Source organism: Hypomesus nipponensis, chromosome 1, assembly GCF_054491055.1.
Source record: "Hypomesus nipponensis isolate SF chromosome 1, ASM5449105v1, whole genome shotgun sequence".
In the NCBI taxonomy this organism is placed as follows: Eukaryota; Metazoa; Chordata; class Actinopteri; order Osmeriformes; family Osmeridae; genus Hypomesus; species Hypomesus nipponensis.
In genome coordinates this window covers 6952314-6965875 of record NC_140361.1, presented here as the reverse complement: position 1 = coordinate 6965875, position 13562 = coordinate 6952314, and the positions used below count along the sequence as shown (strand labels likewise).

The 13562-nt window shown below is 45.4% G+C and overlaps 1 protein-coding gene across 1 annotated transcript; it reads right to left on the bottom strand.

The window, feature by feature from the left end:
* Positions 1-135: 135 nt before the first annotated feature.
* Positions 136-13025, bottom strand: f8 (coagulation factor VIII, procoagulant component). Its single transcript, XM_084669040.1, has 26 exons — positions 12863-13025; positions 12553-12653; positions 12254-12376; positions 11717-11929; positions 11085-11267; positions 10761-10864; positions 10501-10621; positions 9997-10288; positions 9526-9691; positions 9303-9390; positions 8936-9153; positions 8504-8654; positions 8124-8333; positions 6775-7888; positions 6245-6410; positions 5743-5946; positions 5371-5599; positions 4944-5126; positions 4692-4808; positions 4520-4591; positions 4331-4416; positions 4034-4195; positions 3757-3901; positions 3435-3586; positions 1354-1536; positions 136-1094 (listed from the first exon to the last, which is right to left on the bottom strand). The coding sequence occupies exons 1-26, from the start codon at positions 13009-13011 to the stop codon at positions 939-941; spliced, it is 5088 nt and encodes a 1695-aa protein (XP_084525166.1). The 5' UTR covers positions 13012-13025; the 3' UTR covers positions 136-938.
* Positions 13026-13562: the final 537 nt, after the last annotated feature.

The following is a 13562-nucleotide window of genomic DNA, read 5'->3' as shown; positions in this document are numbered from 1 at the left end:
GTTACGAAATTATCCTGTCTCTACCAACGCTTGTTCAGCTCAGTCTGTGTCCCCCCCCCCCCATACACACACACACAGACACAGACACCGCTGTGCAAAAAGCTCTTCTTTTGCAGCCTGATAACAAACGGCTTCTTTATACAACAACAGAGCGAGATTTGCCCCACCCCGTACCCTCTTCATCCTGTGCCCAAACACACATCCTTCATGTCCTCTTTTGCACAAACAATCTTTTCTTACAAACGCTCACCTTTTCCACTCCTAGACAAAAACAACATACACACGTTCTGTGCTTTGCCTTCTCTTCCATCCTACTTAATTTTCCCCCTTAGTTAATCTTCTGCAGATAGCTACATTTGAAGCACGTATCTCATTCATATCATAACACTGTATTTTTTACTTCAATTGAAACAATGGAAGAATTCATCACCCATGCTGCTGCTGCCACTGGCAGTGGGGGATAAGCAAGGATACAGAAGAAGGCCCAGGGTGCTACCCAGCCAGTGTTCCCTATCAGAGAACAACATGAGCAAAGAACAACATGGCAGGACAGCCAGCATCCCCTCTCGACTGGAGAAACAGAGGAAGCCATAAACCAAGAGAGGTCTGCGTTCTGTCCATTGCCAGTCAGCATGATTAAGAACATGACAGGAAGTCTGTATGCGTAAGTGTGTGGTCAAGTACACAATAAATCTGGCACGTTTACCACACCAGAAATATTCTGATAATATTCTAAATGTCTTAGGTTTGTATTTAAGGTTCGGAATATATGAGGTGTTTTAGCCCAAAAAATAGAAAAATAAAGTCTATGACTGTTTGACTTTAATAATAAAATATTGCCATAATGCCCTGACAACAGAAACAACCATTACAATAAAGGGGTGGGCTCCCTAGCAGCTCCATGACAGGGGCTTCTGCTTGTTTCTTTGCTGTGTTTCTCAGAGGCGCTGCTGGGTGTCACAGCCTAGGAACTCCAGACGGAGGGCGATATGGTTGACCCAGCCACGGGGGAGGATGCGAATGTAGCGGCCGAACAGTGGAGGGACAAACATGGTCAGCACCTCCTCGTCAGGCTCACTGTTACCACTGAAGACCTGGAAAGGTCAGGGGTCATGGTCAAAGACAATCAATTTCAACCCCTATGTTACACCTTTTTTTCTTATAGACACTTATTTGTGTATCTTAAATCAATGTGAATAAGGTAGAGAATAAGTATATGATGTGAGTATTGTGTATGGAATTTCATTATGTGGATCTTAACACTGAAGTACACCATCCCTGAAGATGTATAGAGGAGCTTTAATGCAATGATCTCCCCTTGTGTTTCTATTGGCCTGATAGAATGAGCTTTACCTTTTCTCTCTGGGAGTTGTCATCCAACACACTGGACCAGGTGTGGCCGTTGTCGCTCACCGACACTGAGAACTCCGTCACCATCATCTGGGTGAGCAAAGACCTTGCCCCCTGGGTCACGACTCCGGTGAGACGTTTGACCTTCAGGAAGTCCACTTGCAGCCACTCATGCGGGTTGTTGTTCTGGAGAGGAAGAGAGGGAGGGAAAGGGAAGGAGATAAGGAGGGAGAGGCAAGAGGAGGTGGAGGATTGAAGAGGTGGAGAGAGATAGAGGGAGAGGAATAAAAAGGCAAAGGGATGGAAGGATAAGAGGAATTAAAGGACAAAATAGGAGGAGGGAGTGTTGGTCAGAGGGTGGAAGGGAGATTGTGATGCAGGGAGAGTTATTGAAGAGAATGCAGGGTTTGGGATGAGAAAATGTGGTAAAATGGATTGAGGAATCGAAAGAATATGGAGCAAAGTTGGAAGACAATTAAAAAACAAGTAAAAGTCACTGGCACAAAATCAAGTACAATTCTCAGTTTCTTACACAATCATTTTAATGACCCAGACTGCATTTCTTAAGGTCCTGTGGCTGTTTATCTCTTACTGGCAATCACAAGAGTTTCCTAGCATTCTGACCTTTAAAGTCGACACCCGTAAGTAGTTTAGTGATGAGGCCTCACACCTCCTTCAAAACAGCTTAAACAGGAAGGTGGCAAGAGTGATAAGGAGGGGGAACAATGTTGTTAGTCTGCGTGTCAGTGTGTATGTTAAGGTTTGTGCGAGAGACAGAGAGAGAGAGAGACCACAAGATGGAAAACTAGCTGTGTGAGAGACGAGGAGATGGCAAGGGGTTTGAGTCCTCAGATATGCACGCTGTGTGTTATTTTTGTGCTGGTGTAACGGTTTGTGTGTCACGGTGTGTGTACAGAAAAGAGTCGATAAGAGTACAGAACGTGGAGAGCTCAACTGGAAGAATATCTTTAACGTGCAAAGTTACAAATACACTGCATATGTGTGGGGAGATGTTAAGCGTATAGTATGTCTACACTGTAAGGTGCACAGTATAGACCAATTATTTGTTTGTAAACATTCGGGAGGGGCGCGCAATGTGGCTGCAGAAAACCTGGAAAGGATAGCATTTTAAATGGCAAAAGGACCACACGGATAATACAAATAGTTCGATTTAAAAAGACCAAAAGGGTCGAGGAGGACAGCCTTTAAGAGAAAAAGCGATTACCCATTGATCTGTCGCATCAGAATTTTGATTCGGGTCATGAAAGTCTTGAAATTTGAGTGAGAATGTCGCCCGGTACACACCGCATAGTCGAGCGGCAACCATGTATTCACGTATGTCATGTCACAAATTTCATAATTTTACAGTTTTACAGTCAATTCTACATCTAAAAAGTCGAGCAGGGCAACTTTCAAGAGATATGGGAATCCTGCTTTTAGCCAGCTGGTCCGATTATTTTTCTGATTTGTTTAAACTGGCAATCTGAGTGAGACTGCATCCCCGTTACACAGTTTTGAAGTTAGCCTCAGTCAGACTCGCTCACTGGCAGTGTGCACAATGTTGTATTTCAATCCATACTACACCAGAAACGTCAGGGAGGACTGCCTAATGTAGATACGAGCCTGATGAAGATAGCCAGCATCTCGGATTTCTTAAACCGAGCTGTTTCATTCGTCATTTGCCTGAGAAAGCAACCTTTCTAGCCAGGCTAGTAGTTTTGCCCGATCACTTGGTCAGGCTATTTAAGGGTATTGGGTTAAGTGACTTTTGTACATAGACAAGTGAAACGTAAATGTATTTGTCCAAAGGCCAAGAGCCTCAAAAAGTTTATATCAAGCCCTGCAATCGTGTGGCCAGAGATATATGATGACCTGATTAACATTCCAAGTGTAATAGACCGGGGAGAAGTTCGTCTTTTGCAACCGACATGCGCAGTTGAGCCTCCTTGACAGTTGTGTGACGTGGGGTAATAATTGGTCTATATGTGTGAGTTTGTTCATTGACTAATTCATATAGGTGATGTTGGAGAAGGCTTGTCAGAGTGCTTGGTGAGTGTGTCCTGAGTGTGTGTGTGTGTGTGTACCTTTGGTCTCCAGGCGTTGGCACTGCCCTCCTGGTGCAGGCGGGCTAGGGCAGGAAGCCAGGAGTGCCTCCAGGTGTTTCGGAAGGAAGAGGCACTAAAGCTGCTGTCTGGAACCAGCTGCCCTCTCTGCAGACCCAGTGGGAAGGAACAGCCTGTGATGGATGGAGACACACACACACACACACACACAATGTTCTGTCAAGGAAATGCAACAAACCTCACAATACAGTCTACTGTTTGATCATTCTATAGTTAAGTTAACTTGATAATTGGTGTGATATTTAGAATGAGTCCTATCAAGGCTTGAATCCCAGTGATTTACTGTTGAGATCACAGCCGAGCAGCTCCAGCCTAAGGGCAGGGTGTCTCTGGATTGTGATTGGCTGTATTCGGATGTAGCGTCCCACAATTGGAGGACTGAGACGGTTCTCCTTAACTTTGGAGCCATCAATGTTCCCGTTGAAGATCTGAAAACCAAAAGTTGCCATGTATTGATGGTGGCTCTGTAAAGTTTAACTACACATGCTGGCCTGGGAGAAGCCCCACATTTCTACTGGGGTTAATCTGTTCTTGGATCTCATCTAAGATGAAGGACATACATATCTGTGTGTGGTGCTGTTCCCTCTATAGGTGGTCCAGGTCTCCAGATCGAGACTGTAGGAGATTATGAAGTGCATGATGAAGTAGTCTTTCAGGCCCAGAGAGGTTGTGGCTCCCTGGGTCTGCAGCCCGTGGACCAAGGTGGGTCTCTGGAGGTCCACCTAGTGAGGGAGGAGACAAAGTGGTGGGGTAAGACCAGTTTTAAAAATGTGGTCTTGCAAATGATCACGTGAAGATTTAATGAGAACATTCATAGAAGGCTGAGAAAAAAATAAAAAACACATTTTCAAAGGTACCTGTATCCAGGACTCCTTGTTTCTTCCCATCCAAGCGTTTACTCTTCCTGACAGCTCCAGTCTGGCCAGTCCCGGCTCCCAGTTATCTGCATAGTACACCCTCCATAAATCCATGCACCGTGTACAATATGGATCTATGATCACATCCATAGATATATAAATAGGTGGGTGTGGGTGGATTCGTTTTACCTATGTAATCTGATGCAGTTATGTGATCATTCTCGATTCTTCCCGACCTTAACCCCAGGGGTTGGGCACATTCTGCAAGACATCGTTTCCATTCCCTCAGTTCAAGCACTCCTAACATGGTCAGTATTGACTACATTTTTTTCCTGGGGAGCTGGTTCTAAAGGGTACCTACCTGGGTCGTAGACCAGAAGCTTTGCTCTCATGCCAGCCAGCTGGTGGTCCCCCACAGTACACTCCACCAGCCAGGTGCCCACAGTGCCCGGCCTCATCTCTACTGTGCCAAACACACCTGTGGAGGAGCGTCATTTTTGGAGAAAGAAATGGAGTACTGTATGACTGTATTTTCTTTTTAAGAACACAAGATTACATCTTGAGAGGAATTGTCTGCCAATTAAGAAAATATGTGTGTGTTTCTAATGTTTACCGGGATACAGATTGTAGATGCCCCTGCGGTGTTCCTTCTTCTTGTGCAGGCTGAAGGGAAGGCCATGGAACTGCACGGCGTGGTACTCCCCATCACCTCCAACATTCAGCAGGTGCCACCTGGCTGGCTGGTGCTGGGCAACCAGCAAACCAGGAAGTGTCTCCGCCACATATCCATTAATCGCTGTGGCAAAAGGTAATAAGCTAATTGACACTAAACAGCACTCATCCAAAGTTCCACAGTAAGTGGTGGTACCAGTTAAAGCAATTACATATTGGCAAATCAAGCAAGGGCTACATAAAATCAGACATAACTTGGCTAAATCACTGGATAAAAGCCCAGAAAACTATTTTTGTGGCGTGGTTGACAAAAAACTCATCCTCATGTTTTAGCAGAACTTGGTATTGTTTATATCAGCAGTCTCTACCTGCAAACTTGTTGCTGCTCTGGTACCAGGTATCATCAGGCCTGGCATGGCATGGCGGGGTACAGTACTGCTGCAGGTTCTCCTCCTTGTACCAGCTCTGGGTCTCGTCAAAGGTGTGGAAGAGCAGGGAGTACTCCTGGATGCCAGGCTGCAGTCTGAGGGGAGGGTCCAGGGTATCAGGCTTACAGACAACCAGAGGACCTATCAGACCTGAGTGTAGATCTTTCTCCTGGGAGGAATGACAAACTGTATGTTAGAAGGATATAAACAAACACACGTTCACATTCCACACACATAGCCACATTCCACACACAATATCTCGCTGAGCAAAAAAAAGTATTTAAAACAGAGCTTAGTCAGTCAGTGACTTGCCTTGTCAACCGTGGAGTAGTAGGCCCCTGCCTTGCAGTCAAATTCGGAGGCGGTGGGGCCCTGGGTCCTAGAGACCCTCCAGGTGTACACGCGCACCTCCCCCGGCGGAACAGGTTCCCCCGCCAGACTACCCTCCTGGCTCCGGTCATAAACCCCGTGGAGATGCAGTGAGTAGGGCCTGGATGCCATGTTCTTGAATGTCACCTATTGCAGCACAATGGTAGTTCATGCGGTTAATGGAATGTTGTAAGAGGTTATGACAAAACAACATCAATGAAGCAATTCCATTTTCAGAAATGAGATTTGCATAGCATTTATAGGAATAAGGAATGGACCACCAAATGATAGAGAGTTTACACTTCATTTGTAGATTTTGAAAGTAGTCTTAACAAGAAGAACAGCAGACATTTTCTCCTATTCAGTCACAGTTTTCTGATTTCCACTTCCTACCAACATTCCTGTTAAACGTCTTGTCTGGTGATGTGACTGGATGCTGACTCACGGTCAGGAGGTCGTTGACCTCAACTCGGATCAAGGGCCCCAAGATACCCAGGTGTTCCTGAAGCTCTCCGCGGGTCACCTGGTCCTGGAAGTCCTTGTCTCTGTAACCTCGAAACACCACCTTCTTATACTGTGGCAGAAACTTCCTCATCCCTCGACGTATCTCTCTGAGGAAACAAGTGGAAGAAGAAGGAAGATGAGAGGACGTTACGTTGTTACTTTCAAAGTTGCTGTCTGAAGAAAAACCCAGTTACTTTATTCAAATTTAGTATATAACTCTTACTGTACAATAGGTACATATGTAAGTATGTCTGTTTCTACGTATGTTTAACTATGATGTAAGGTTTAAGCTGTAATCTAAATGATAACTATAATAACTAAAGTGTACTGAAATCTTAATTCATGCCTGCATCTGCATATCTTCATGGTGTTTAGGGGAGGAGTATTAGACAGGAAATACAAATTAATGTTATTCTTTTCATTCTTAAATGCACTATATATTACGGACATAGTCACATGACTAAAGCCTACTCAGGTGTGATGAGCTGAGGAGGGGTTCTGATCCCATAGTCCCAGGTGATCTCCTGAGCAGCAATATAGTAGTTTGGGTAATGCCCTCCTGAGGATCGGACATCTGGCTGTTCTGAATTCCATCCCTCTGATGTGGCGTTCACCGTGTCATGGTAGTCATCGTATTCCAAGGACAGCTCCATCCCAGATGCAGCTGTGTCATTAGCCGAGATGTTGGCGTGATCGAGGTCAAGCCAATCTAGGAGCGTTTGCTCTGGTCTAGACTGAATATGGTTTGGGGTTTCCAGGGACTGGTCAAAACCTTCATCACTCCATCCTTCTGTGAGTTGATTTAATGGATCTGTGGGATCCAGTGGATCGCAGTCTTCCAGGATATTGTTGCTCTCCTGTGTCTCAACCCTATCAGTCTGCCGTATGGTTCTTTTGTCTCCCAGCCCCTCACCAATATGTCCTAACCCTTCGGTCTCAGTCCCAAATTCACCCCCCCTTTCCTCTCCCTCAAGAACTACCTTTCCCCCTGCCTCCACCTCAAGCTTTCCTCCCTCCACTCCACCCTCACTTCCCTCCACTCCACCCTCACTTCCCTCCACTCCACCCTCACCTCCTTCTGCTACACCCTCTCCTTCTCTCTCAGCATCCTGGCGCCTCAGTCTCCTGTTCCCTGGACCTGAGTCTCTGCCCTGCGGTACCAGGGCTGCTGTCCTCCCACCGTCTCTATCCAATTCTGCCAAGACTTCCAGAGGAATTTGGTTTGCCTCCTCTTCCTCTGATGGAGGCATAATCACATACTTGACGTCACACTCCAACTTTTCCTCACTTGTCTCCCTAGTGATATCGTTGGCAGCATCGCCAGTGGTGTTTCCTGTCTGGGAAGATGTGGAGTTTTGGGCGGGGGTGGGTTTCTTGCAAACCCTGACTGCCACAGTGCGGTTGCGAGGTTGGCCTTGTAGCCCCCTGGGTAATAGTGTGTCCAGGTAGTCAGCAAAGGCATTGTAGTCGTCTGTTTCCTCATTCTCTGCCAGTGGGATGTCTCCTTGGCAGGATCGCACCGTGTAGCGCACAGCCATGCCGCGACCCTTTAGGCTGCTATCAAAGGCACTAATTTCCCACTCACCTGAGGAGGAAAAAACACTGAACGGTCACCATACAGGAAAATGACCATCTTGTCCTTCTTGCAAATCTTATGTGAAAACTTGGGGTGCACTTGATTACGGTTACAGACAAAAAAATCCACAGTAAAACTGTCTTTTAAAAACAATGTAATCGAGCTAAACTGAGGTTAATCCAACACACCAAAAATGAAATCAAATACTTAATAGTTTTGTTTAATAGTTTGTCTCAGATCTTACCACTTAACTCGGACTCGACAGGAACCATTTCCCCTGACATGGGGAACAGCGTAAGGACAGACTCATACACCTGATCTCGCTGGAAGAGATTTCCTGTGAAGTAGACAGACAAGAAGCGGCTCTGCGTCCCCACGTTGGTCACATGCCAGTAGGTCACGTCACTCTTGCACATCAGGAACTGGCGCCCGCTGAACATGATGCCATTCACACCTATAACGTACGCACACACACACATACACACACACACACACACACACAGCTACTGAAACTGATGACACATCCTATCTCCAAAAAGCCAATTATGAGGCAAGCATACATGAAGTCATTGCTGAATTCCCCCCAGAAGGCCAGTCTTCTGTGTAATTCCTCGCTGTACGTACTGTAAATGACGTTGGCGTTGTAGGAGTCTGGGTCTGAGGGGTGGACCATGTTAGGGGCCAGACTGTACTTCTGGATGTTCTCATTTGCGTACCAGCTTCTGTTCTCATCAAACACTGCAAACATCAGACTCTCATCTCTGTCTGGGCCCACCTAAAGAAAACACATTCATCCTGGATGCATTAGAACTGTTTCAGAATGCATTCATGAATAATGAATGATTTAGATTAAGTGAAATAATTTAAATAATCTAATAATTACAAATGTGTAGAAAATGATCAAGTACTACCATATGTAAACAATTAATAATGTCACGGTATCAGTCATTCTACAATTTTACTTGTATTATACTTATTCTTTATTATGAGGACTACAGTTTCTCGTCTGATCCAACTAATTTAGCCTCTTTTGAATTTGGGCCCAGAGTTTCTCACCAGTTTTCCATTACGGTCGATGGCCTGGTGTTTGCAGATGAGAAGGGGCCCAACCAGGCCGGAGGCCAGGTCCCTTTCAGGGTCCACGGTGCTCTGGTACAGCCTGGTAAGACACTGAGGGTCCCCCTCCAGAGGGCCGTCCTCGGAGGTCAGCCTCCACAGGTAGCCAAATGTACCATTTGGGGGCACCGGCATGGAGCGCAGGTCTTTCTCAGCCACTGCATACAGAGGAAGACACACAGCAGCCAGGAACACACACGTTTACCAGAAGGTAAAACATCACAACACCATTCAAAACCAGCCAACATTTCATTTGATATACAGGCAGGGTTGGGGTGAAGAAGGAGGAGTGATGATGAAATCTCACCATTATCTGTCCTTCTTAGTGGATAGATCCTGGTGAGGCCATTTGGGTACATGTTAAAAGGCCGACTTGCCAGGTTTTTGAAAATAATCTATAAACGTAATCAGAACGGGATTTAGAACATGTCTGTCAAATGTGTACATTACCCAACAACAGAACATAAATAAATGCAATGACATATAATAAATGACTACAAATTTCAATTAGATGTTGTTATTCACTCAACCTGGAACTGGTCGTTAATCTCTCCTTTGAGGAGAGGTCCCAGCAGTCTCTGAGACGAGGTCTTCTTTGTTGTGAACCGGATGTCTGTGTACTCCACGTATACCACCTTCTTATACTGGTAGCTCCGGCGCTGGGGATGGCTTGGGAAGAACTCAGAGGACAGCAACCTGAGACAAGATGGAAGACACTGTTAGGGCACCGTGATAATATCATCTCAAACCGATCTGGAATCTCTTGGTTGGCTTGAATCTGATTGAACTTTCCAGCAGTTCTCCCACTGAAATTCTTGACTTTCTTTCTCTATTGCTCTTTCTCTTTCTTCACATTTTTCTTTTACTCTTTGTTGCTCCTCCCTGCCTCCCTCTCTATCTCCCTCCCTCTCTATCTCCCTCCCTCTCTATCTCCCTCCCTCTGTATCTCCCTCCCTCTCTATCTCCCTCTCTATCTCCCTCCCTCTCTCCCTTTTTCCTACTTGTCTCCGGGGCGTAGGTGAGGGGCATAGTCCCAGTTGACCTCCTCAGCAGCAATGAAGTGGACCCAGGTCTTGGACCGGCCCCCTTTGCTGGAGCGTCCCTCTGCTGTTGCCTTTCCCGGCTTCAGGATCAGCGTGGTGAAGAGCTCCTCCCCATTCCCGTAATCCCCCTCGCCATAGTAGTCAATGTAATCCTTGTCGTCATTGTTGGGATTGACCTGGCGCAGGTCAGGGGGTCGAATGGTCACAGGCACGGGGCAGTCCTCCACTGTGAAGTGGGCGTCCATGCCCTCTGAGAGAAAGACACAAAATACACACAGAAACCAGACACCAACACAAGTCAGACTACCACAGTCCACATTCTGATCTGCCTTGAACACAAGCGTACACCATGTAATACCATGAAGAACCATGTCTTAATAACACATACACCAAACCCCGTCTTTCCCCTTCCATCTTCACTGTACATTTGCTCTTGTCCTCAGCGATAGTGGTTGATCTTACCGTGGCGGTGGGCATGGATCTGACAGCTTATGAGGAAACGTCCTGCGGTGCTGGGCTTCATTTCTGCCGTGGTGAAGGTCATAGGGCTCATCTCCAAGGACACCTTGCGATGGGACATTACCTGGATACCAAAGAATGCAACATCTTACAGCATCTGCAACTTAAGGAAACTTGAGGATAAACCGATTGTGGGTTTTACATTAAACTACAGTAACTAATGGGAGATAGGCTTGTGGTTGTTCACACTGGATGTGGTGTACCTGCAGGGTGTGATCCTGGAACTGGATTGAGTGGATCTCTGGAGCAGTGCCCATTCCAATCAGATGCCAGAAAACGTAATCACGACCCTGGCACATGGTCAGACCTACACTCATAGACAAATTGTATGCACAACAATTTGGGGGTTTTATATTGCATATCTTGGATCCTTGGACAGATGCCTGTGATATCAATAGTGTCAACCATTGTGATTTCATAAAAGTACAATTGAGAAAATAAATGACTTCTTACAAAAAACTACTTACAAACTTAATTTTAATGGATATATATTTTAATTTGACTATAAATAACCTCTAACCCCTGACCTGGAAGAGTTGAGTTGACGTATCCGTTGATGGTGTGGTATTTTTTCCTGCTGCTGGACTTCTTGAATTTCTCTCTAAATCTCCTCTCTCCGATCTCTCCATACCAGCTCTTGGTCTCATCAAAAACTGCGAAGATCAGGATGAACTCTCTGCTCCTCCTGACTCCGTCTTTGGTGAAGGCACCTGGAGAACGAAAAGTAGCACACAGACATGTTATCAAAGTCATTGCTGGTGATACTGCTGTGTAATTTCCAAATGTATTTATCCCAGATATTTGGTGTATAAAGTGGGAATCTCTGGTATGGTCATTTACATCTACATGTTCATCATGTTGAGTGCGTAGATTCACTTGATAGGAATAGATCCCGCTGTCTGCATAAAAGACTTTCCATGGTGTAAACTCTGATGAGTTCCTGACTAATAGCCTACACAGCTTCACAATACTGGTATCTCAGAAAGGTCTCAGTATTTCCTCTATACCAGAAGCAATGTGTCACTGTCAGTCGGGGTGTGTATGTGTGTGTGAGCAAGCTCACACGTTTCAGTATGTGATTAAATGAAATGTGTGTGTGTGTCATTGTGTGTGTTAGGCCTGCGTGTATATCACAACAGCGAGAAGCCAGGACTCTAACTTGATTTGCAGACAAGCAGAGCTCCGATGAGCCCCGAGTTGAAGTCTCGGACTGAGTCCACCTGGGATGAGTAGGAGTAGGTCAGGCAGTCTGGGTCGCTGCTGGTCGGCCCGTCTCGGGGACTGATGTCCCACACGTACTGATAGTAGCCTCCGGGAGGGACAGCATCATCCTGCTTCTCCTGACCTGCTGTGGAGTCATCGTACCCCGCTCCTGGAGAAGCACCACGGGAACATGTGTTAACTCACTCACTCATTTCCACACACACACTCACACTTACACACACACACACACACACACACACACACACACACACTGTTTCTAGTAAAAAGGATTTATTAGGTGCTTGGGTCTTCCAGTTAGTGTAAGTCTATCTTAATACTTTAAGACTGGCCAGCATCTCCGCACATACTGCACAATACCCTTCAGGCTGTGCCAGTTTGTGGGCTTTTCTACAGTAATAGTACACCCCGGGGTGTTGTGAGAGTATATTGTGGACATAATCCAGACTGGAAGATTGAAGTTGCTGTACTTTACCTTCTGACTGCTTCCAATATGTGACCCCCACTGGGCTGATACTGTAGGGTTGGGATGCCAGGTTCTTAAAGTGGATCACCACCCTGTCACTAGCTTGGGCATGAATCACTGGACCCTGAATACCTGGAACACATACTCTGACACTTTAATTGTACTTATCTGTTTGGGGAAGTGTGTGTGTGTTTGAGTGGGGTAGGGTTGCGTGTGAGATAAGATTAAAATGAAACCAAATATTCAATCTTAAAAAAAGATTAAATGTAAATTCAAGATTCAAGGAAATGTCGTTGACACAAACACACCTGCCCATGTCGGCCTGGATTTAGGGACAGAGTAAGTGGCATCGGTGTATTCTCTATACACAGCTTTGATATATTTCTGTGGCGCATCTTTCGACCTTATCCTTCAAAACAAAACCAATAAAGTTATACTGTCAACGTCTATATTTTACATTTTACATTTCGTGTTACTTCTATATCGTGACATTGTGACTTTAAAGTGTTTAAAGTGTTACATTTAAAACGTATGTGGTAGGACATAGGTCGTACCGTTCCAAAATTTATTTTTAATTTAACAATGCATATATAGAAATACATAACACTTTGAAGTCACCTTTCGCCTGACGCTGTATCAACAACGTCCAGATGAACGTAGTCCCATCCAATTTCAACGGCTGCAATGTAAAACTCGCGAATCACCGGTGATGATTCCTCCGCTCCGCAGAGGCAGAAGAATAGCGACAAAAGCGCAAAACGTCTCATCGCATGCGCACCTGTCCAATCGCACGCTAATCAAGAGGTTGGTCCGACGACTAAACACTCACTACCGCTATTCCAGGGGGAGGGATATTTAAGGGGAAAGAGAGTACGGGCGTGGGAGGATGTGTACTTGTATGACTGAGATAATGTGTGTGAATAAACCAATGTGTATGTGAGAGAGTAGGCTAATTGTGTGTTTGTGTATGTGTGTGTGTGTGTGTGTGAGACACAATAACTTAACTCTTTGTCAAGATGAATCATGATATAACGGTTTTATTTTTGAGCACATTCTATCTACATCATACTTATTTCTTCTTAGTGGAATATTAAGCAAAATCTGAAGTTGCAAAATTGAGGAGTTATTTGCCACATGCCATACCTACCTCAATTTATGCAATATAAGCCAGGGGACACTGCGCCCTCTTGTGGTGCAAGAGGTTATAGCGAGACTTCATTGGACTATGGCGGAAACTAGAAACACTCATGGCAACTAGTACCAGATCTAAATTGTAGGTCAAGTTATGAACAACATTTGCTACGCTGTTGCTTATTAA